Source organism: Rissa tridactyla, chromosome 11 (genome assembly GCF_028500815.1).
Source record: "Rissa tridactyla isolate bRisTri1 chromosome 11, bRisTri1.patW.cur.20221130, whole genome shotgun sequence".
NCBI classification, from domain to species: domain Eukaryota; kingdom Metazoa; phylum Chordata; class Aves; order Charadriiformes; family Laridae; genus Rissa; species Rissa tridactyla.
The window spans coordinates 8846691-8872733 of NC_071476.1; the positions used below are offsets into that span (position 1 = coordinate 8846691).

Below are 26043 nucleotides of genomic sequence, written 5' to 3' on the forward strand. Positions count from 1 at the left end.
CAGACTGATGACTTCTGTAAATACAGATAGAAAATACAGTTTGCCACAAAATTGAGGCAAAAGACAATTAGCGTGTACCATAATGCATCTAGCTGGTATCAGTTAAAAATCTGTAGTTCTTCTAAGCCCAGGGAAAGGCTGAGAAAGGAATTCGAAACCGCTGTGATAAAACAGGATGGAGTCATCAAATGGCCCTCTAACTCAGAAATACTGCAGATACCTGTTTGCAAGATAAGTCTTATCTTGGTGGTTAAACCTTTGCTGCTGCTGAACACGCTTCACCACTCTCGTACTCACGACCCACTGAACGTCTACGGGTTTTGGACAAGGATTTGTGTTGAAGTCACTAACAATCATAGAAATGACTTATCACGCATGTAAAAATGCATATAATTGATACCTACACACAAACCAGAAGGCTTGCACCATTTACCATAACGCCTTAATCACAGACCAATACCCAGCCTAGAGCGGGATGTCAGAACTCATTTTTGCAGCTGATCAAAAGGTGGTAAGAGGGAGAAAAAGACATGGAATTTATAAGTTAGGTGGAGAAAAAAAACCCTGTCCTATTTTCATGCTTCAGTCCAAACACAAGTAGTTTTCTAGCATGCTCAGAAGGCCCCGAACCATCAGGCATCTCCAGTTTAAAACAGCGGTTGGGATGGGGTGGGATGGGTCTTGGTTTAGCTGTCTGCATCTTTCTGCATCCCAAGCAAGATAAGCACTTTGGAAACACCCACATGGCGGTGATCTTTGAAAAATGAAACGAAATGATAAATCGACTAAGCTCAAAGCCTATGGAAACACGTGACGTACCAACAAGAACTGAACTGCAGTAGGGTTCTGAAGTGCCATATTCCAACAACCTGGTAAAGGATGATTTTTTGCTGGTTGTGCATGAAAGGATGGGACCTACACAAAGAAACAAACCTGCTGAATTACTGTACTTGAATATTCCACAGCACATACAGTAAATGCAACCAACTACTAACCTTCCACCCAGCTGCTGAGTAATACCTGAATTTGCTCATATACTCAGCCCCACCTCACCTTCCAGAAGACTAAAACACACCAGGCTTAAAACAAACCACTTTAAAACCAGGTATCTTCCAATGTTTTCCATTCTTGAAGCCACTGTTTAATGTTACTTGTCTGTAATTTTACCTCGGTCCCAGGGTTTTACTGGAGGGGATGCAGCTCCCTCACCCTCCCAGCCCAGCCATTTTAAAGAACAATTCTGTTTAAAAACCAGAAAGCAATTGAAGAGCACTTAGTTTAGCTTCACAGGCACTAGAGATGAACAAAAGTGCTCCTGTCCAGTCCTATGAGAAAAAACAGATCAAATCACAAAATTTTCTGGGGCTGGCCTGTTCAAACACACGCCTGAAGGGCTGATCCGTATTCGCAGAATCTCACAAAACCAGAGACAACTCCACCAGGCAGGGTATGAACTGGGGTGGTTGACAGAAGAGTAATGTTATTATCAGAAATGCATTTATTCTGCGGGACTCCATGATTTCAAGGAGTTCTTAGTGGAAAATGTCTTATTACCTCCTGTGCTCAGGTTGGCTGAGACATGCTCGGGTTTTGCTGCTGAGCCCCCAGCTTGCACCAGCAGCTCCTCCAAGGTATTAAATTTAATGTCCTTCAATTTAACGTTTAAAATTCTGAACATGACACTTGGGCTTACCTCAGAAACTGTGGTATCCCATTGATTTGGTCAGAAGTCCTGTAGCACCCCCAGTGTGATTCGTATTTGGTGTTTTAAGTTCATAAAGAGGGAAAAAAAACCCCAACCACCTACTCTCACTCCTACTATACCCACACGTAACTCTAGGTCGTTGTCCCTGTACAGATGTTTGCTTTTCAATATATCTACTTGAAGCCCTTGCACCAAGCAAATACAGAAAAAGAAACCAACTCAGAATTAAATCTTGACCATTCAAATTAGGTAGGTAGCAGCATTTTCCCCATCAACTTTATGAACGCATTTTTTCTGAATTTACAGTATTTCCCATGCATGTTTCCTGTACACACACGTTTCCCTTTCACAGCACCAAGTCGGGCCAGGCCACTTCTGCCAATGCTCTCATAATTCCAGGTCATGATAGTCACGGTTTGTTTGCCCAGTCTTCTTCCCCCACAATCTCAAATTATTTGTGTAATGAAAAATACTAATTTTTTTTTCTGAAAACTGGGCCTTGGTTTTGCTCTAAGACCACCACAGCTACAGTGACCAGAAAAGCTCCACCACATTGGACAGGAAAATGGTGACATGCCAGCTCATTACACAAGGCTTATGGAAAAAACACTCAATAATTTAACCTCAGCTTGCAAAAAAGATACTTGTCAGAAGTGCAAAGGAAAAATGCGATCTTGCTGCTTATTTGCAAACAGTTTGACATTCAGTTTCATCACCACCTTCTTCACAGACGTTTCCAGATCATAGGTGAGAAGTTCCTGATATCCATGTGGAAGCCCCGCCGACATCCCCTCTTCTCCCTGGTTTGGCACACTGTGGATATACAGGTTTGGGGTCCTGGGGGAGCGGGACACAATGTCACACAGGGAATGTCACTGTCACACAGGGCTGGCCCCAGCGCGCAGCAGGGCATTAGCCCGGCCTGTGCCTCCATGGCCACGAGCAAAGACCAGCCACCTCCTGCCTGGTGTTACCAACCCACACGACGACGAGCAACAGCAGCTCAAACACGGGTGGAATATCACAGTCAGAAAACATTGCAGGAGGTTTTAGCTGGAAACAAGCAACATCAGGAGTTTCTGTTCTGATCGATGAATCAGAATTTGGGTGCAAATTATAAGCCAACCTTCAGTTCCCGCACTTCCAGCGCTTGCTGGATGAACATCCCAAAACACAGCAATTAGCAGGACAAATGGGCCTTCCTTTACTTTCAGCTTTCTCATGTCACCTCAAAAAATCAGGTAAATGATAACCACATAAGACTTTCACTGAACCTGCCCGTAGCTTGCACCAATTGAACTTCAGCATGGCTGTGGGGAGAGGGAAAGTCTGCACCACGTTCCCTACTCCCGCTGGTGGGTCTGAGATGGCCATGCCCTACACGCCGCAAGTCATCCACAGGCTCCTCAAGATCAAAACCATACTCGGCTACTCCTCGTACTTCCACAGGGTGAAACAACCAAGCAAAACTTAGCAAACAAGCAAAAAATCAGTACCGCCCCAGCATCTTTTAAGATATCAGAGCATGTACCATGATAAAACAACAAAAGCTGGGCAACCGTTTCAAAATAAAGACTCTGATGCAGGTTATATTTAGTACCAATGCTTCTATGGAGAAAGGAAGAGGCATAATTTAGGATGATTACTGATACCACCCAGCAATGTGAAATTGCTTGTCGAAGCCCTCCTGCTCTCAGTTACATCAGAGAGAAGACTCACACAAGTCTAGCCCACGGGATTTGGCCCAAAGGAAACACAGTCAGATAACTTCAGCATGTACATTATCTCTTCCCACGACTTTATCAGAGCGGGGAAATACAACAGGCACTGCGGTTACAGTACCTGTTTATCATAGCTGAAATATTTTAAATTTTTTTTTCTCTTTTGAAGATACACCAAGCTGTTAGCCACATCCTTGAGTCACAAACGCCGTGAGCTGTAGCGGGCAAAGAATATATTCTTATTAAAAGAAGCCACACCTTTCTCTAATAATTATAGAGCTGACTACGGGACAGAATGGAAAAATCATTTAAAAATACCTTATTAAAAAAAAGTCAATAGAAAAAATGGCAAGTATTAAACCATTCATTTGAGCAAACGGCCCATCAAGAATCCACAGACCAGCAGTACGGTCACCATTGACAGTAGCCTTATGTAAAAGGTATAAAAGAATTTCTTTCCCAAAGACATGAGATCCACAGAAACCCAATCTAATTCTGCTCGGAAACAATCCTGAACCAACCCCAGGTCTCCATATCCAATTTCCTAAGTTATTTGAATCTTCATCCAGACTTTGAAGCTTTTTAAGTACAATGCTCTGAGTATTCTCAAAGGCAATGGAAAAAAAAAAAAAAGAAATCTGGACCTAATATTCTTGGCAGCAGCACAATCTTCAGTCTAATAACTTCCATAAGTACTGGGCTCTCACGTCTTGAAGCATATTTTATCTGTGATACACTTCACATGCAAGTTTTTTACATTTTTATTACTTGCAATTAAATGTTCCTACTCCATCCTCATGACAGGGTCTAAACTTTCAGTGGGGGACAGACCTCAGTGGGAACCTCCTCCACCAAGTGCAGCTTTAACCAGCCACCATGAGCAAACAAATACCACCAAAATAACGGGAAAGTCCCGTCCCTCCCTCCCTCCCCCTCTGCTATCTGTAAAAGCATCACCTGCGTTATCTCTGACCTAGGCTACCAGCAACACCCCTCCTAGGCAAGCGCGAGGCCCATCCCACCCAACTCCCTGCCAAGTCAGCAATAACCTATGGCGTCGGACGCATCCATTCTCCATAAATCCAGACGCTTTATCCTTGAAAAGCCACAGTCCCCCCAGAACCTGTTTGCAATTTCCAACAGACCAAAACAACAGTTGCTCTTGCTCAGCTTAAAGATTACCTTCAAAAATGGCATATTTCCAATAAATTGTGAAAAAATTCAATGGCTAAATCACCAGCAGATCACTTTCCTGGTGGCCAGAAGGCTACTGGGTGTGTCTAGCAACCTCCAAATTACATCATGGAAATAAGCTTACCTTTTTGCTTCGTTTTTGTCGACAAGACGCTACACAGAAGGGAGTCACTTGTGATCATTTACCAAAAGACACAGCCTATGATGGGAGAGGTTTAAAAAGTATTTTAGCTTTTGAGAAGTTATAAAGGAAGGCTTATTTAGCTGGAAAATAAAAGAAGAAAGAGGTGTGATATGCTGAGAGAGCCCTCCCTCAGATGGAGGCGGGAGATAAGGCTGTGGTTGTAGAGCAGCAGGAGCTGAGAGCGCGGGTGGTGGTCACTGCTCTGCCTCGGCTTCCTGTGCCGGCCAGTCTGCAGTCCCGGAAAAGTGACATAAAATGAAATTAAAATGAACTTACTTCAGTTTTGGAGATGAATGTGGTGCTGCTGAAAGGCTGGGGGTTGATAACCCTGCGTGAGGAATTCTGTGTGATGGGATGGGACCTCCCTTCCCAAACTGCACCGCCGTGACCGGAGGGTCTTGCTACATTGCCCGACCTGGTCCTCGTCCTGATGCCAAGGAGGGGTCGGTCTTGTAGCATCAGGGCTGGGCTGCAGACTGGCAATCCAGCAGAACGTATAATGCCATTTCCAGAAGTTCAAATGACTTTCTAGTTCTGTGATCTCACCAGGATTCAAATCAATCATCAGAAACATCCTTTATCCAGTTGTTACTCAGTGAACTTCTCGGTTCTGCAGAACTCATCCTTGCTTGGCAGCTCTTCTGCGGCTTTCCGATTACAATAGCATCTCTTTATTTGAGTTAAAATGCATTAAAATGCAATGTTAGGTACTAACTATTTGCAATACAGCCAGTATTATTCATTTGCAAAGCTGTTTAAGTTGATCATTTCAATAATGCAGCAAACCAGATGATTACACATCTAGAAGCGATCCACCCCAGGTGAACAGCTTTGCTCATGACCGACACTTGCAGAAGCAAGGGCTGCTCTACCATAAAACATCACTACGATAAGACACAGTTTTAACAAGCCTTGTAGCTGCTCACAAAGATTTCTACGAGCCCTGTTTCACAGCTGGCACAGATCTCTGTTATCCTAACAAAACAATAGCTCTCCATAGTGAAATTCCATTTTAATTTCCACCCCATTTTAATGGAATTTTAGTACCAGTTTCTACAGGCTTAGAAATTCAGCATCAAGCCTGCAGCAAAACGCAGGATCGCAGCTGCTGGGACAGGACATGACTAAGCCCTTGGAGAAGAGCAGAAGTTTCCTCTGCCCCACTGCACCCTCTGCTTCCACTTTGCCTCTTAATGGTTTATTTTTGTCAGAAGTGTTAAACAGCATTTTGTTGGTAAGAAGCCAACGCAACTGCAAGGTCCTCGTTGCCCCCATATTCCAGGAACACTGAGACAAGGCAGGTGAGCAATGGTCTCAGGGGAAAACAGTGTTAAAAGTCAGGCTGTGGTCTCTCTCGCTTTGATGAGCTGAATGACACAGGTTTCAGGTGTGCTTCCTCCACAGGACGACTCAGATCACGCCCCACATGCTTTTCAGCTCAGAGCAACCCTACTGTGAGTTATAAAAGCTGCTAAAAGTGCAGAAAATGTTTTATACGTACTACAAGGAGACAAGGTCACTTCTATTCCCTTCCCCCTCTCCAAAAGCACAGAATCATAGAATGATTAGAGTTGGAAGGAACCTTAAAGATCATCTTGTTCCTACCCCCCCGCCATGGTATCACTTACGTGCAGACAATTATTGGATGCTTTGGCTTATCCTATAGAAAATATTATTTCTGTTGTGCAAGTCACAACGGTGACCGTGTCCTTTCACCTTGGCCGTGGCTCGGGGCCACCACGGCATGCTGACCTCCTGCTCCCACTCTCCAGTGCTGCACTGGCTCCTCAAAGGCAGCTAAGGCATGAGCATCAGTCATAGGTGAGAAGTCAGGATTTTATTAACTATGAGTTTGTGTTTAATAGCACTTGGCATATTTTAAAGATTTATTTTTTATTTTTTCAATAAAAGTACTTTAAATAAAAGAACGCTGGTTTCTAGGAAACAACTCAGCCCTGCAGTGGTCAGGCAGTTGGACTAGATGATCACTGCAGGTCCCTTCCAACTGAACTGTTCTGTTAATTCCTCCCTCCCAAGTTCTGGAACCTCTTTCTCACACGATTGGAGCTGCAATCTGCAGCTGATGCTCTGGCCGACAGCTTGCCCAGCTGGATGCGATCAGCCTCGCCACTCCCCACAAGGCTTTGTGTTCACGTGGCACCCCGAGGACGGGTCGGTGGCACTTGTGCTTACATAGGGCCCTGAGCAGGGACATCCCACAGGCAAGGGTCACTTCGAAGCCAGCTGCGGGCAAGCCTGGGCGAGGGGAAGCATTTGACAGTGCTGGCTTTGAAGAATTTCCCAAATAAAAATTTCCCAAAGAATTAAACCCAAATTGCAAACTCATTGAGACTTTACGTACAGAAAATAGGTCACAGAATGGTTTGGGTTGGAAGGGACCTTAAAGATCATCCAGTGCCACCTCCTGCCCTGGGCAGGGACACCTCCCACCACACCAGGTTGCTCCAAGCCCCGGCCAACCTGGCATTGAACCCCTCCAGGGATGGGGCAGCCACAGCTTCTCTGGGCAACCTGCGCCAGGGGCTCACCACCCTCACAGCAAACAATTTCTTCCTGAGATCTCAGCTAAATCTCCCCTCTTCCAGTTTAAAACCGTTCCGCTTCATCCTATCACTACACTCCCTATGACACTAGCGTGGTTGAGTAAATCTTTATTTTGAGCAAAGAAATTTCTTGGCCATCTATTTGGCCTGAGACACATGAAGGATTTGATCTGGCAAATATCCAGAAGAAAAGTGGAATTAGCACAGCACTGCTGGGGTAACTCTGGGTGCATTTACAGGACTGAGCCTCTAACTTCTTCCAAAGCTGTGGTGAAGCTGCTCGGCCCCTCTGGGCCCAGTCGCAGGAATTATCTAACTCCCGAATCGCTCTGTTTGCACACTTGGTCAACACATTCGGATCTTTATACTGAGAAACACTGAGTTTTCCGATCTTTAACTGATCCAGGTGTGAGATGTGGTTGCCTTTATCTGCCTATCTAACCCAAGAGCCATGCAGGGGCTTTTCTTAGAGAACATTTAGTACCTGTTGGTGGTTGCTTTGAACAACAACATCTCACATTGAGCTGCCTTTAGGCAACATTTCTTAAAGACAAAAAGCTTCCTCACCCGTTTTATCTATTTTCAGCTCAGATAATTTTGTGCTAGTTCAGTGAGAGCCAGAAAGCTGTGGCTGAATAGCCATGGAAACGGAGGGAATGATTTCTTCACAGGTTAGGTAGGATTGTCACGCACTTGCTCACTCCAGCCTGACGGTATCAATTCTGATCTAAAGAGAGGGAAGGGCATTTTACAAGTTATTTGCTGTTCCCTACAGGTTCTGTATCAAAAGAAAGGGTCAGATTCAGCCCATCCTGTGGTGCTGACTCCAGCAAGAGCTGAGAGTTCTCTCTTCTGCTGGAATCATAGAATCGTCTTGGTTGGAAGGGGCCTTTAAGATCATTGAGTCCAACCATCAACCTCACACTGACAAAACCACCACTAACCCATGTCCCTCAGAACCACGTCTGCCCGGATTTTAAATACCTCCAGGGATGGTGATTCCACCACTCCCCTGGGCAGCCTGTTCCAATGTTTGACAACCCTTTCAGTGAAGAAATTTTTCCTAATATCCAATCTAAACTTCCCCTGGCGCAAGTTGAGGCCATTTCCTCTTATCCTATCGCCTGTTCCTTGGAAGCAGAGACCGACGCCCCCCTGGCTACAACCTCCTTTCAGGGAGTTGTAGAGAGCGAAAAGGTCTCCCCTCGGCCTCCTTTTCTCCAGGCTGAACACCCCCAGCTCCCTCAGCTGCTCCTCAGAAGGAGCTGCTGTAGCTGGGTCACAAGTGAATGATGCCAGAGCTGATGACAGGGATGCCCCATCGTTCCCAGGAACATGGCGGGTGCAGGCCCTGCCATGCACGTCAGGAGCTCTGCCCCCACCTCAGCCTTGAATCTGTGCCTTGACTCTGCACTGGCTCCGGGACTCGTTGCCCAGACTCCTCTATAGCCAAGAGCGAGGCAGACACTGCCAGGAGGTGGGGAGACATGCACCCCCATGCCCACCCCTTCCTCCTCTGGCTGCAAGGAGGCACTGGGCAGTAGGTGATATGAGTCCCCCCAGCACCATCCCACCAGGCTGGCAGGAGCTGGGCAGTGCTGGAAAGGGAAGCCATTCCTTGTACTAAACCCACCAGGAGAGCTGGGGGGAGAGGGGCACTCCCAGGAGCCCCAGCCCCGCTCCGGGCTCGGATTTGTAAAATCCAACCTCCCAGATGGGTACAGGACACACTTCTGACTTTCTGAACTTGGAGCTGCTGTTTCTGAAAGAAATGAAAGTGCAACCACAGACAGAGCAGAGCCTTGGCAGGAGCCAAATGCCAAGTGTTAAAAAAAAAAAAGAGGCACTGATTGCAAGATGGTTAGTAAGCAGCTTCTGATCTATGTGAAGCTTCAACTTTGTGGTTTCCCAGGTATGAGCTAAAAATGGCTTTTAATTGTGAAGTCATTTCCTCCTAACTGCTCTCCAGTTCTTTTATTGACCAACATTTCAGAACAAAGGCAAAACTGCACCATGAAAACACCCTGCAAATCCGTGCATTGGTTTGGCAGGTTCACGAGGATTCGCAGGGGAAGGACTAAAGAGGACAAAAATGACAGGAGATTCCCAAGAAGAGAAATCCCACCGCTGGAGGCACTGGTGTGGGCAATGACCCTTGGTGGTTCAGAGAGTGTCTGGTCAAGTTTGATTCCTGATGCTGAGGCACTCCAAAGGCCAGCATCGTTCCACTTGAATGGCCTGGCCATGTATTTCAGGTAAACTGGGCATGTAAATGCCCTGAACACCCCCTCTGCTTGCCAGGGCTGTATCTTACAGCTCTCCCCTCCTGCATTCCATCTGAGGAGGGAAACGCTGCTGTCAGGCCCTGGATTTCACACAGCCTTGGTCTTATTCACAGAATTGATGTTGTAATTTAAATGCTTTCTCTCCCCCTGCTTTTGCAAGAGGCTGACAAACTGCTGGAAACAAAATGGGCTGTAGCAGCTCAGAGCCCGAGAGGAGACAAGCACGACCGGCACCGGCAGCAGCAGCCGAGGCCAGCAGAAGCAATGGGAGGGTCAGGAGAGGAGGTGCCGAGTTATTCTCCTAAGTGAATTATGCAGAAACTTGCTTTTGGAAGGTATAACAGCTATTCAGCTATGAACATCTTTACTTATCTTACTTGTAAAAAAAATAGTAGATTTAACAGTAAGATAATGGCATAAGGCAGAAATCTACCTCACAGGAGCAGAGCATCCCGATATTGTCAGTTAATGCTGCGCTCGCATTCCTGGAGTATCCCAGCGATCAGTGGCACAGCAGTGGTTAATGATTAACCACAACAGCACACAGCTGGTACCGCTCCTGCCATCACCCCATCACTGCTTACAGCCAGCTGGGGCCCAGCACAGCACCCTGCCCCAGCCTTTGCTGCCTGTAGCCACTGGGGTCAAATCCCAGCTAACAAGGATGAGAACATTAGTCTGAACACACATAAAAGAACCCACTGGCACCAGCGTGGTCCCTGGGCGCATTGGCCAGGCATGACAGGTCAGTCCCCAGCAGCTCAGGGACCACACACGTCATGCGGCTGCTATCTCCCTCCGTGCTACAAGATTGGATGCGACACGGTTCTGCCTTGACCGCCAAGGAGGCAGGTGGAGCGAGCGCAGCCTGCGGCATTTGGCTGCTCTCCTCTACCTCTAAGTGTCCCAAAATTGTACAAATGTTTCGTGTGTACCACTTCAAAACCAGCTGCAGCTCACCGTTTCCTCTTTCCTGTGAGTAAAACCATGCTAGCTATCTAGAAAATCCAAGTTATCATTTATGCAGAGCAAAACGCCCTGATGAAAAACCACAGCAATGCAGCCTGTGCAAAGCTTCTGACTGAAAGTGCTGGCGGGGGCGGCTGTATTTCTGCCACTGGCAATGCGATCACAACCAAGCTCTTCTGGGAAGGAATATTCAAATATGGGAGCAGGTAACAATTCATACGCTCAAGTTTTACTCAAGTACAATTCTGAGTCACTGAGCAATCTGAATTTCTATGCAACATTCTAATACAAAATAGTTCATTTTTAATGATCTACAAAATGTACAACCTCTTTCTTGCTTGAACATGACATAGTAGGACGGTCCCACCTACCGACAGTGTCCAAAAGTGTATCAGACCAAGCTGCCAGACCTGGATGGACGCCCAGCGACAGGACAAGGGGCAATGGGCACAAAAACTGGAACACGAGAAATTCCATTTCAATACAAGGAAAAACTTCTTTACTTTGAGGGTGCCAGAGCCCTGGCACAGGCTGCCCAGAAAGGCTGGGGAATCTCCTTCTCTGGAGATATTCAAATCCTGCCTGGACATGTTCTTGTGCACCCTGCTTTGGCAGAGGGTTGGAGTGGATGATCTCCAGAGGTCCCTGCCAACCCCGGCCATTCAGTGATTCTGTGATTCAGCAGCAACATTGCTCCTGCCAACTTGCTGCTCTGCTCAGCTGCACCCTGGGCTATAGGAGACCAGTTCCCTAAGCATCTGCATCCTCCACGCGGAGCACCAGCCCTCCCAGACCTACTAGTGCCCATCTCTGGCTCCTGCTATCCCAGTGCTGTCACCAAGGGGCTGCTCTGAGCCAGGAGCGCCCAGCAGGCACTTGTCCCCCACCATGGGCACAAGCCAGGGTGCTCCCCACCACGAGGGCATGAGCAGGATCCAGCCACGTAGGAGACAGTGCAGATTCTTGCAAGCAGAGCTCATGGGGGAGGTTGGTCAGTGAGCAGAGCCCGGGCTGACGGGCTCACTAAGAGATTTCCATAATTTATTTTGGCAAGGGTAAAACTACGTGAATAAGATCTCAATGACCTCAGCTGCTTTGTCTGCTAATTAGAAACAGCTCCCTCCCAACCCAGAGCCGGAGCAGCCCCCATGAGAGACTGGGCTGAGGAGAAAGTGGGATCCAACTGCGACCAGCTCAGCCAGAGAAAGAACACATGTCCCCAGCTGCTAGAGAAACTGGGGAAAGCCATGCTGGAGGCAGATGAAATTTTTGCATGAAGGAGCACACCTGCAAGAGTCAGACTTGGCTCTTTATTGACAGGGTCACACACACACACACCCAGCCCCCGCAGATGAGCATGTTGCACATTTTGCAGTATTTTCCCCACCAAAATACATGTGCGGATGCAAAGCTAGACCAGAAGGTATGAATAAATTAACACTTTTTACAAAGTGACAGCCTAAGGCCACATGTAGTATTAGGGCTTACAAATTCATCATATTCCTCACTGAGTCAGAAACGTTTCATTTGTTTACCCTCATTCAAAAAGATAAAAGTGGAGGAAATCAATGCAGAGCCAAGCAAAAACACTATATTGCAGAGGACCTGGGAGAATCATACTGCTGGCACATATGAGGTGTGGCAGCCGTGGCCACACGCTCTGCAGAGGGCTCAGCAATGCCATGGGGGCTGTCATGCACCTGGACCACAGGTGGGTGATGCTCACCAGCTGAGTGCAGTGCCATGCTCAACCGAAATCACATACAAGTGCTCCACGGCCAAAGGAACAAGCAGTCCCAAGGGGCACAACTCATCTTCTTCAGAAGATGGGGTAAGTGCCAGGATCAGCCACTACTCCAGCTCCTCTTCCAGGCAATGAGTCACTTGGAGACTCTCCGTCCTGGTCTAGGACTGGAGGTGGATAGAGGATTGCAGAACCTCGGGAGACCACAGTGGGGTGAGTCACTCCACCCCGTCCCAGACAAGCAGAGAAGATTCAGAAAGTTCACCAGGTCCTGTCAGGTCTGTTCTCTGTTAGTCTTGATGTGCAACATGATACATCCAATATTGCACGATCTTTGCAGACACAGGCTACGGCCACCAACAGCAATATCCTCTGCAGCTATAAAGAATGATCAAGGGCCCTGAGGCTCTAAAAGATCAGCAAGCACACAAGGGGCTGTTGGTGTTTGCTCAGCTCGCTCCCATGTAATTTTACATCATCATCAGCCTTCAGATGTTGCAGGGCTCACACTTCCACACTGAGTACAGGGCTAAAAGGGCAGCTTTGAATCCAGGCCCTGTTTTGCAGGTGGGGGCCCGACACAGCTAGTGTTGAAGTAGAAACCACATCTGAGTCTGTGGTCAAAAACGTGACACCCTCCTAGATTCAGCTATCCTATTTTTCAACAAAAGCGCACCCTGAGTTGCAGGGTACACGTGGGTTAACCATAGCTTGGCATGACTTTTATTTTATATGGACTTCATACTCTTGTCCAAAGACACCAGAACAACGTGCTTCCTTTCTGGGCAACATGTCCCATGACAGTCCCTAGAAAGATCCTGACCTGTGCTCTATGTATCACTGCAAAGTATCCGGAAGATTAGGTATCCACATTTAATCCTGGGCTGTTGGCAGTACAAGGCTGACAAAGCCACAACAATGGGTTAACTCAGAGTGCAGGTGATGCTGTAGACAAGAGGGAGATGGGAGGAGGCCAAGACAGGAGTCAGGGAAACTGGAATTGGATCAAACATATGGGGCTCCTGGGGCTGCACCCATCTGGAGGCACTTAACTGGAACTATCCTCCTTTTCTGGTTCACCTCCACCTCAGAGGGAGAGGAGGCAACCGTCCCCTAAGGGCAGCACAGAGGCAGAAACCAACATGAGCATTTAGGCAGGGATTATCTCAGTCACTGCACAGGACAAGTGCTGACCTCTGGTTAAATAAACACTTCCTCAACACACAGAGGGTAGGTAGGGTTTTCCCTGCAGGATGAGACAGATTCAGGACTAAACATGAGAAATTGGTCTCTTTAAATTCCCATCACCTAGAGCTCACATGTGTTGGGTTTTGGCCCTTTTCAGTGTCCCTGACAGGGATTCCTCTTATTTGGGCCAAAGGAGCACACACTATGCTCAACTGTACCCCAGCATCATCACTGCCTTCAGGAAGACCAGAAGGAAGAGGCTTCGGGGACAGCTATATCCTAGGCTACCTTTTACACACACACACACACCCCCCATCCTCACCTCAAATAAAACATGTCATCATTGAAAAAAAGACCCTTCTTCCTACATTAGGGGTTTCACAGCTTAGCTGAGGTACACAACTCTATTGTATACTACAAACACAGTCCCCTCCCAGCAGAACACCCCAATTGCTCTCTGCCACAGCTTGCACGCCTTCCCTTGCCTGTCACAGCCAAACCCTTTCTCCACTCACGCTACACATTTTAGCCTGGATGCCAGTTTTCCCCTCCAAGGTGATTAGATAGATGATTTTCACATGCTTTTCCACTCTAACAGGAAAGAGACGTAACTTCAAGGCAGAAAAGAAGACAAGTTCTTCACTGAACCTACACAGCTGAACACCAATGCTTTAGGTGATTTCCTAACCCAGCTGGAGGGCAGCATAACTGCTCAGTGACACAGCCGGTGTCCACACAGTGGCATTCAGGCCACTGGTTAAGAAACCACATGCTCAAACTGGATGCGGATTACTGGCATGGGCTGGGGGTGGTTGTTGTTCTTATGACTACATAAGCCACAATAAGAGACCATCTTTCCATTAGAGTTCACCCAGCACCTGCTTTCATCAGTACCTGTTATGCAGAGCAGCGTCTTAAAGATGTGACCTGAATATCTCTCTGAAAGGTCCCAAAGCACTTCAAAGTGTCTGGCAGCCACTTGTCCATAGTAAGCCTTTGTAGTGCGTATAAATATCTGGACTAAGTACTTAAACCCTGTGAAATAAAGAAGAGTCAGCAGTCAGGACCAGTGATACGCTGGCAGAAGCTCCCTGTGCCTAGATGGAGGAAGGCTTATTTCCTCCAGCATATGCATCTTCTCTCATCTCTAGAAACTATCACTTAGGCTTAGTTTTAGGCTAATTGCCATATTCTGTTCATCTTCCAGAATGACAGGAGACAGAATAGGGAATATAATCTGCCAGGCTACACAAACATGCCTGTGAGGTTACTGAACGCCCAGGAGTCACATATGCTGTTTTCTCAAAAATAGCTATTATTCTTCAGAACAGATTAGCAGTAAGCAAATCCTGCACACAGCACAAAAGGAAGCTTAGCATTCAAGCAGTTCTGCATCCACACTCATCACATCCTACTTCAGGGACAGACTGAAGCACAGTGGAAGACAACTCAGAAAATAGGATGAGTTTTTCACAGAGAAAACAAGGAAGTAAAATTAGCTTGAAAAGTTCAGTACAACAGAGTTAACAACGCTATTTCCCAGACAACTACACTATTTCAGAAGTGGGACGTGCAGATTTTTGGCCAGAGTCCTGATATGAACTTTATCTGTCAACATACCACGTTGACAGAAAGTCTAAGTAGATTCCTCTTGCTCCCCCCAAACTGCAAAGTGTTCCAACCAGAGATTGCAGCTTTGGCTCATCATCAGTTCTTCTTCACATCTGTGAGGCTGTCATCTGTCAAATGCTTTGTTTTAAAGCAAAACTCCTTATTTCCTAAGTTTATGTTGTGCTGAGAGATTTTACTAAGAAAACTAGAGGTCAACAATGAAATATTCTGAACAGCCAGCCAACAACCACAACATTCATGGCAAGCAAAGGAGCACTGTGAGAGATTAGAGAGCAACTATCGAGCTATGCTGTGCTAGTGTAGTTTTTTGGAAAAAATCTTGCAATTCCTTTAGCTACCTGCTATAACTGTTCCCACAAAGCTTATTTACAAGACTAGATTCTCCTCTCATTTCAGTAACATGAGCAACTGGAACTCAACAAGTCTCTGCCTGGACAATCCAAAACCTCTCTCTTCAACCAGTTGTTTAACAGAAAAATTAAACTTAAGTGAACACATGTACTTACACGCTGCATCTAAATAACTATGCAAAGCAGTAGCCATTAAGTTCACAAATTCCTCACATGTAAAATTCAGGAGAACATGATCATATATTGCTAAATCACATTGCTTTATTACCAATACGACAAATTGATGACATCTGTTATACCTAACATGTAAAACCCCTTCTCTTCTGTAAACCGTTCCTAGGAGGACACAGGTGCAGCACTTCTCATCCTGCCTGACAGTTGTTTTAAGCATTATCTCATTCAGGCCCATGCAGCCTTTGCACAACACAGGGCAATGGAGAAGTGCAAAGGAAACCAGTGTTTGTCATACAACAATCGTGTCTGCAAGTGGATGTTTCAGTGTAATTGAAGTTTTTTTTCCACTTTCTCAAGCCAGTTTCATATGTTGATATAGTAAAAATTGCCCAAGCTAGTTTTAAGCAATAACTTATGGTTGTAAAACCATTACCATTTTTCGCTTTAATTTCACTTGCAGTCATCCATATTCCCACAAAGTCACCAGACTTGGCCAGAAGTCAATGCCAGAAATGTCGAAGCCACCAGAAATGGCCCGAAGTCAATGCCCCTTCACAGTGGCATCGATACAACAGTCTGGTACCAACAGCATGGTTCTACACTTCTGAAACATTTGCCTATTTATCCATAGCTTTACTCTTTTTATTTTTTAGCAATTAACTGTTATTTCTTCTGAATTGTAACTCAGAAATGGGATTTCCTTTCTATTGTGGACAACACTGTCCTACATGTGATGGCTTGTGGCCATTACACACACGCTAACAAAGCAAAAAGGCAAAGGAGAATGTGAATCCTTGTGTTCAAAGGGCATGATTATACCCAGCCTGTCTGAAGGGCAAGACAAAATCCTGCTCCAGTCTACAAAAGAAGATTAAGACCTCTGCCACACCAGGTGTTCCTGTGGTACGAATGCCATGTTTCATCAGAGATGCCTACTTTTAGAATCAACAATTGTCAAGACTGTTGTAAGTCTTGAAAGGCTTCAGATTTTTTTAACTGCTTGCATCAAAAATAGGTAGTACCCCACAAAAGTTACCACCAGAGGGAAAGCTTCTCATAAGTGTAATAATACTGAGCTCACAGTTGCCATTGGCCCAAGACGTGCTGCCTGCCTGCTCACAGGATACAGTTTCACTACACAAATTAAACTTTCCAGCTTCAGTAGAAGGGGCAACAGTTCTGTGCCACATGATGGATCCTTAAATAAAGCCTTGCCCAAAGCCATGATGCTTTTTCTACAAAAAGAAGGTAACAAAGCAACAGGTGCTCATTAAAGGAAAAAGTAAAGGCCCACTGCTCCCTAAACGCAAGCACTGATATACCTATTAAGGACACAAAATAGAGAATCACTTTACAGAAAGAACATTTATTTTTGTTTCAAAATTTGTGATCCGTAGAAATACAATAAAATCCACATGTACACAAAACTTAAAAAACCCAACCCTTTGGTTCAAAGAAATATTTAACATCTAAATCTTCTGAGGTACAAAAGGCACAAGACCAGGCACCCAAACATACCGAATCGCCCACAGCACTGTTTGGACCACTAGTACATAGAAAGTTGGGAGGGTGGAAGGCAGGTCAAATGATGATGGCAGGGGGAACATGGAAATAACAGCAACCAAAACATAAGTATGTGTATAATGCCATTTACTTTCTTTCACAGGTGTTACATATTTTGTTGTCCTTTTTGGGTAAAGTGCCAGGACTCGGAGAAAAAGATGGATCATTTCTTAGAAATGAACTGGAAGAACAAACAGTAGAAAAGGACACAGAGAAGAAAAGGCTTGCAGCAGGTTGGGTTTCAGTCAACCTCTGTTCTCCCACAAGGTCTTAAGAATTCATTTCCTCTTTCGTGAAACCATTTGTTTGAAACTGTGGAACAAGGACATGAAATTAGTTACCACCACACACCCAGTGTATGTATCAGCGCAACACAGACTGTTACATCACCTAAAATCTCATCTCTCAGTCCGAGGATCCCTGCTTATCCTTCTCTACCCATCCGATGGGAAAGACACGGGAAGATTCAAAGGGCTGGGGAAGAAAGGATCTTTCCAATTGCACAATTCTGGGACCAATAGTAACAGAGCAGCGTACTCTGGGTCTGGTATCATTTATAGATCAGTACGCTCTGGCACTCCAGGGGAATACCTTGGAGGCTGGCGGAGGTGGGTATGGGAATGGATGACATGAAGCGCTGAGAAGCTTTCAGCAGTTAGCAGAAATTCCCAGTCTCCAGACACTCACATTTACCTTACAAGGAGCTCTCCTCCCTTTACAGTTAAAACTATGCACAAGTCTTTGTAGGAACAGACCTGATTCTAGTCAAATGATAATTCAAGTCATCCTGCTGCTGACACAGTACACAAGCCCAGTGACATTCTTACACACTTTATGCTATCATTGACACAAAACAAACTCAGTAGAAAAGCTAGAGCTGAACAATGCAGCTGCTTAATACTACATAATACTGATACTGGGAGTTTTCATTATGGCCAAATGACCCCAGTAGTTAAAAGGGCAACACCCAGGTTATTAAGTGCTGTTATAAGGGTTCGGTATATCATCAGCTTTGCATAGACACCAGCCTGCCTTCAGGTTTTGTTCCTAAAGGAGTATTACTTACCCCATTTACACCCTACTAGTACCGGGCAAGCTGCGTGCCTTGTTCTATAATCACCCTCGCCACTTCTGAAAAGATTGTACCAGAACACTGCTGTTCCCTGAAAAGTGAAATCAGACCTGGATTAGTCAGAACCCAGTCAATATAATTATTCAGGCTACAGTAAGGGGGGGAAATGCCTATGAATTCAGCCACAGGTTTTTATGAAACACTTTAACATAGGCCACCGGCAGCACATAAAAACCCCTTAGTCCCGGTCTATTAATTCATCCATGTTCAGAGTAGAGAGGAGTTCTATCTGAACACAAATTTTTTGTTAATAACAGCTCTACACAGAAACTGTTTGCATTATACACTGTAAAACAAAGTAAGCAGCCCTGCAGTCCACAAGATCAGCTACAGCTGCCTTGATACACAGCAGCCTGTCCATCAAATTGCCACAAACAGCACTTTGTCACATTAGCTGACTTCTAAATGGATGCAGGACTGCATTGAGGAAGAGACAGTAACAAGGAGAAATCAAGCAAAACACGTAAACAGACTTTACCTTCTTGGGCCATATTGCTGCCCCAAAATCTGGGAAAACTGTAGCTCCTCCAGCTTCTACATCACTCATCTGAGAAAACAAAGTCCGCAAACTGTCATTTACAATGCTTTTTGTACATGCAGTCCCACAAACCAAAGTGCCCCAAGCCCTAACACAGAGAGATTTCCACATGCACCTCTATGAGAGGCACTCACAAGGAACGGATGCACTTCAACCAGCATGAACTGCACAAGTAACAGTACCTGCTATCGAAGGCTTTTATTTCAGCTGAGGGCTTTTGTTCAGCACTTCATTTAGATACATATATAATCTATTGCACAAACAGATAGCCGTAAGAAGTTGTGTACCTGCAGCGTTAATAAGCTAGTACTCTAGAACAAGGGAGAGGACTTCAGAGTAAGTCAGTTTCAAGAATTTCATTCCAGTTTATGATCCAATTAGGAAAACAAGCGTCTGTTAAACCACATGTTTCCTCATAAATTGAGACCACATCTTTGGAACTGATTTCCATAATTTAGTTTATGCATCTTGGTCAACCACTTCAAAAACTATACAGACTATTAGAAAACCTCACTTTCTGCACTGCTTCTATGCTGTTCACCAGTGATGTCGTGCCACTTTGAGTGCTTTATGCATCTCAAGTTTTAATATAAACAGTTATGCGACTCTAAAGAAATGCATGTATCTTTATGCTTTGCCCTTTTACACTGGAATGAATTTAACCCTACTGAATTCACCAGTAATGATGGATTCATTGTGAATTCTAGGCTTGATCCAAAACCCACCGAAGTTCCTGGAAACACTCCCGTTAAAAACAGAAAGCCTTTCCACTGATTTCAGTGAGTTTTTGATCAGATTCTAATTAAAAGAAACAAATGGGTCAGATCCAGCTCCCACCAAATTTAAACAGCAGAACTACTATAAATACACTCCCCAAGTCCCCACATTCTTTATCGTAACTTGGATTTCTGTTTAAAGCAGATGTTATTACCACTCTGGTGTCCTCCTGCTTGGTACCTACAATAAAAGGGCATAAGATGCCATAGGTGCACAGGTTTTTGCCCCTTCCAACTAGAAAGCACGTGCATGCAACTTCGCAAGTTAATACCTACGTCTCAGCAACACAACCACACTTTTTAGTAAGGGTGTTGGTACACGTATCATATATTCTAGATGGGACATACAAGGGTAAATCACCTTTGACCATGTACAACTGGCAGTGAATAAGGTGCATATCATACACTCTGAATCAAGACTTGTCCAAAAGTCTGAGGCAAACAAAATACAGATAGAGAGAATTTAAAATTCAAGCCTCTTAGCAGCAGACTATTTCACAGCTACTCATTTTATTTCAATTCTTGTTTCGGAGATTATTTCCTCCCCTGCCGTATCAAGTTGAAAGTATTTCTGGTTCTGCTTTGAGATGCATTGCACACTCAAAATATCAGCTCAGCCATAAAGATTTTATCACACAATTTTAATTTTGAAGTTGTACCACTCAAAAGTTAAACGCAGTGGATTAGGCAATCTAATTACTGATATAGTAAGCATAGGCTGATAGACAAAATATTGTCATAAGGTACTGTGAAAGCATTAGGCCACTAGTATGAGTGGCAGTTACATTTATGATTCCAGTGTACATGGTCTGTAGGCTGTATAATGCATGCAACTAACGAATCTTTTCAATTCTGCATTTGTAACCCAGTTGCACCGAGTTTATTAGCTATGTCTCCTCCATCTGCTGAAGCGACAGCTATGCCAGAGTTAACTCTAGCCTTGACAATCAGCTAAGATGGAGGCTGACAGACCACAACATCAAGTGCTGTCAAAGAGTGGTGGAAGAACATGACTGTCTCACAGTAAATGGCTCATAGTCAGGTTCTCCAACAGCGAACCACACGGAGAGTCCCCAGGCACTCCTCTTTGAGAAATAAGTCAAATTCTCCTCTCCCACCATCAGGAATCCAATGAAGTCCAAGATTTCATAGTAGAGTAGGCAAAAGGGGAAGCCAGACCCAACATTCAAATTTGCTGCTCTGAGGTTAAATACCACCAGAATTCTATCAACTCAGATGGGACAGCACCTGATGCTGCAAGAATAATGAAATCCCTACTTCCAGATGCCAGGGAATCTCTACAAATAACCAACTGCACAAGCTGTAAACAAGATGCTGCTAAAGTTACACTCAATGCAAGGATCATCATACTTACATAGTTTAAAAAAGTGGCCACACGATTTCCAGTCCCTAACCGCTTGAAAGCATCTGGCTCATCTTTCTATAAAATTAAATGAGAATAACTGCAAACTTCAAGCTCAGAGACAGCAGACAAACAGAGGTACTTACATAGTTAAGAAACGTCGCTAGCCTATTTCCTTCCGATTTGAGTGTGCTGTCAAAGGGTCGCTGTAACAGACAACAACTTTAACCCAAGTTCCAAATGGGCTCACACCAGAGATACATACGTGTAGCCCTGCAGAGAGATCCTTAAGCCCAGTTTAAAGAGTTGGAATAGAAAGGGGACAATTGATACAGAGCAACATTAAAGTCATGACAAATTGCAGCCAGGGTGCATAACTGCATGCACATAGCACTTGGATGCTGTAAGGAGAAGTAGCACTGAAGCAATTCTTACGGCAGAGTAGAAGCGATGTTATCAGGGCCTGTGGCACAGATATAATCCAAGCAAAGCTAACAGGCCATTACTGTACTCAACACTGATCCAAAGTCAACAACTGAGATTAACATGAAAAACTCATCTTCAGTGGGCTTTAGGTAACACACTAAATTCTCATAAATGTAGTAGTGACTCAAAGAAATTCTGTCACAAGAAGGGAAAATGCATTTTTTGCCAGGAGGCAAAATTGCAGAATAACAATAACGAACTTTCAGGCAGTTGCCTGTTTAGGACTAAGGACCACATCAAAAAGATCAAGTTGTCTTTACTGTGTAAGAAAGATTTTGAGTTTTGTTTGCTGAAGTAGGAGATCATGTTGGTGCCGGTTTAGAAGCAGAAAGAACATCTAGAATACCAATGTGTCTCTCCTCCCTTCAAAAAAATGCCATTAAAAGTTTATTTACATTACTAATAGTCAGGAAGTAATTTCAGCCAGGAGACATTAAGATGCACTCTTCTACACAAAACCAATAATCTTTAACATTTAAAGAAAAGAAGAAATCAGTATTAGAGAAGACAAACAGCAAAGAAAACCACAGACACCATCTCTAAGATGTTACAGTACAATCTACTTGAAGTATATTTCAAGAAATAAAATGGTCTTTCCTGAAATGGGTTCATGAAAAAAAAAAAAAAACAAACCACAAGACACTTACATCTGCATATGCAAATGCAATCCAAAAGAGCCAACATAAGAGCACTGAGATACAGGGGATTCCCTGGTTTCTGCCACTGCTGCCAAACACAGGTCCAGCCATGCATTTCTGAACTTCAATAGCAAAAGACTTCTCTAACTTTTGAACAACCAATAAAATCTCAAAGTTGTAATATGCAACTATTGAAGCCTCCCTATTTAAGAGCTGCAAGGGAATAATAAGCTGCAAGGCTGATCGGGAGCTGGGGAGAGAAAGCAGTACCTCTATTTCAATACTGAAATCTGTGATGCACAGAGAGCCTGGAGGACCAGTCCAGAACTATGGCAAATTCTGCAATTGCCTTGCCTCAACTGATGACTGCAGCCAAGGTTACGTTCCAAGTGGAGCTCTGCCCCTGCTGCCTAATCCAAAAGTAAAGTCCACACTGGCCAATTTGATGGCTGAGGTCCTTGAGTTCAAAGGCTTTGAAGAGAATTTAAGAGCATCTGCTTGACTCAGGAAACGAAGCAGCCTTAAAGTTAACAGGAAAATTCTCTCTACAGGCCAAAGCTAATGAATATGAGGTTCCACTGTGCTGAAGTTGAGGATTTTTTTATTTTTATTTTTTTAAACAGTACTAAGTACAGTGGCTTCAATTCTGCACGTAATTATTGGGTTGTGCTCTGGCTGCAGCAATCCCTTCTACCAGGTAAAACCACTGTGACAGCCTGGATTAGGTGAGACTCCATTGAAATGTCATGGTTCTACTGAAAACCAAGGCATCACATGGATTTTATAGTTGAAATTACTGGTTGCTATAGTTCTTCAGTATGCTCAGCATGTTCATAAACTGTTCTAGGGTAACAATTAAGAACCTGTTCCTCCTTTCTTCCCATTTGCAGCAAACCAGAGCTGTCATCTACCAGGTAGAGCCCTCTAGTGCCTAGTGCAGACTCAGCATCCACCAGCTGCAAGTTCTGCTCACTGTAGCACTGCCCTCCTGAGCATCATTTCAGACCCTATAGCTGCAGCCACACTAAGGGCTTTGCGGGCTGTATGATCCGTGATATTTTCCATAATGGCTACTTTTATGGAGGGAGGCAAAGGGACATTGCTTAGCCAGCTCCTGCAAAGTTCATTTAAAATACCCAGCAAAGGAGGACTCAATCTTGCTGAATTCAGAAGCCTAATGGAATAACGCAGGCTCACAACGCAGGGCTTGCAGACTTCAGTTTCCTAATAATGTAAAGAGCGTACTCAAGTGCTGCATGACTACCTTTTACTGTCTCTATACTGTGCAAGGAACCAAGGTGACAAAGATAAGCAGTCAGTCAGATTTGTTCATTGTTCTCTTGAACTTTTAGCATCAGAGAAGGCAGTGCAAAAGCTTTTCACAAGTCATAATCCATCCATGCAACAGGGCTATACATTAAGTGTTTTAACAGAAAACAGTTTTCTCTCAAAACAAACCGTTCCCCTCTCCCTACCAAGAAATAATTGAAAGTGTGATCTTACCCTGGAAAAATCGAAGTGTGGCTCATACTGTCCCCCCATTCCATAGTTGGCAACCTACAGCATGGAAGAAGGAAGCATAAACATCCACTGAGCTGCACGTGACTGATGCAGAAGATAGCATTTGCTCTCAGAGACCCAAAACATGCTTTGTGAAATAGCACTTTGTGGCAAGATTGTTATCTATAGCACGCTAAACTTCTCTTTAGATTGCCAGAAATGAGATATGTGGATGAGAAACAACTTAAGTGCTCTTTCCCTTTCCTAGTTTAAAGGTTTCACTGAGAGTATTTCTTGGTACCAAACACTTCTCAATGGCAGCACTCTACTTATCACTAGAAGAGCCTGTTTAACATGAATTAACAGCGATAGTTTTAGTACACTCTTGCTCCATCCTCCGAAAAGGAGGGAGCTGAGCACGTGTATTTCTCTAGTATGCATGTCCAAACTAGGAGATACACAGCCTAGAATTAGATTGTGTCACACATGTATGACCTGTTACATACATACGCCCATCCAGGAACACAGACAGCTCAAAGTAGCTTAAAAGCACCACTTTGCTTACTTCATCTGAAGATCACATAACTTTATGATTTAATTATTCTGGGGCTGAGTCTCCAAGACCACTACACAGTTACCTGGTTTCTGTGGATAGCCAGTAATCAACAGCACTTCAATCAGGCTGTAAAACATGAATTCAAGGAGTATGGAGGAAGAGAAACAGTAAACACACTAAGGTACAGCTATTCTGGCAGTGCTGTACCACTCCTACTGTCCTTCCTCCCCCCAGCAGACAAAGATTAAACTTCATACAAGAATATAGCAGGACTATAAAAATATTTCTGTCTTTGAAAGGTTCAACTAGGAACAAGGTTCAACTTTTGCAGACTTGAAAATAAGTGGCAGGCATTTCCCTCAAAACAAATTGGTAAGTTACAGATTCCAAAGTTATCTTCTGTTCCTTGATATCTTCACCCTCCTCTGCCTGGCACACAAGGGAAAACATAGATCTGCCAGGTCCTTACAGCCAGCTGCAGCAGCTGGGAACACCCCGCACCCTTCATAAACACCTTACCTCCTCCACGTGCTTAGGCAGCAGACAAGAGAACCCCTAAGAGGGACTGGGTAAGAGCCAGCCTATGTTTATATCTGCATAAGCACCAGCCCATCCTGACCAGCATCTAATTTTACCAGGACGCAATCTGTCAAGACAAGTGTACCAACCTGCAATAGTTCGGCTGTTTTCACTGTTAACCCTGTGATCTGCTGCATTCGTTGATTCACCTTGGCCACAACAGGATCATCATCCTCCTCCAACCATGAGCTGGGATAAGGGAAGGATTGAGACGTGTTATTTTGGAATACCAACATAAACAGCCCATTTTGCAAGGCAGAAGGATTCTTCTGCCCTCAGTCAGATGGCTAAGAGAGACATTTACCATGCATTTGTTGTGCAAGCTTTTGCTACATGCAAAACAGTTTAAGTTTTCAGCTGCAGGTAGCAGATAGCAGCTGTTAAGCACAAAAACCTTAAAGCTAAACTCTTCTCTATGCTTACCTTTTTGATACCCTGTAGCTAGCCACTGTAAGGACACCGGTTTTGGGATCACGTACTGTGGCTCGTGCCAGCTGTGTCAAAAAAAATCCCAAGGGGAAAGAAACACATCAACTACAGGTTAGAAAAAAAATTTCTCTCATCTTAACCAAAATCAACACCTGATTTGTCCAACTTCAATATATCATTGGATGAAAGTTATAGCACCAACCTAGAGTTTGTTCCGATTTCATGCTAAAACAGTACATGTAGAAACCCAAGTGCAATCCATCACCTGCATTTGATCCTGGAAAAATAATTTGACTGACTGCACAAGCCATGATATTCATCAAATACACAAGTACTGCTTGCTGAACAGATTTTGAAGGTACTTTTTAAACAGCTGGAGTCAACATTAGCAAGAGGGAACAGGAACAAAAGTTAACAACATCTGAAGCCCAAGTTCTTGGCAGAGACAAAAATCATTGGACACTCCATAAATTCCATCAGCCTGCTCCTCATGTGGACTGAAAAAACCCAACCTCATTCTTAGATGAAAAATAACAAGTGAAAACTTTCACAGAATGAGTTACAAATTATGGACCAGGCAAATCCACAACGGTAGAAAACTCCTGAAGGCAACTCTCAACATCACTGTGCTCAGATTTTCCAGTTGGAAAATGCCTGGAACATCTAATTCACAGAGACAGTTCGAGATAATGTTACTACATTGTGAAGGTTAATTCTGCAAAAGTACAGTTCGCCTATACATTTTAAACAGTGAGTAATGTATTATCACCATT

At 44.4% G+C, this 26043-nt stretch overlaps 1 protein-coding gene across 9 annotated transcripts in view; it reads right to left on the reverse strand.

Annotated features, from left to right (window-relative positions):
- Nucleotides 1-17060: 17060 nt before the first annotated feature.
- Nucleotides 17061-26043, reverse strand: part of P4HA2 (prolyl 4-hydroxylase subunit alpha 2) — a 30962-nt gene continuing 21979 nt past the window's right edge. For 4 of the 9 annotated variants that reach the window (XM_054217614.1, XM_054217619.1, XM_054217615.1 and 1 more), the window contains 7 exons: nt 25265-25335; nt 24931-25030; nt 23710-23763; nt 21095-21160; nt 18884-18952; nt 18340-18436; nt 17061-17585 (listed from right to left, as the gene is read on the reverse strand). In XM_054217614.1, the coding sequence (XP_054073589.1) occupies nt 17515-17585; nt 18340-18436; nt 18884-18952; nt 21095-21160; nt 23710-23763; nt 24931-25030; nt 25265-25335 (528 nt within the window). In that variant the 3' untranslated portion in view covers nt 17061-17514. The other 5 variants (XM_054217623.1, XM_054217618.1, XM_054217620.1 and 2 more) reach the window with 5 other exon arrangements.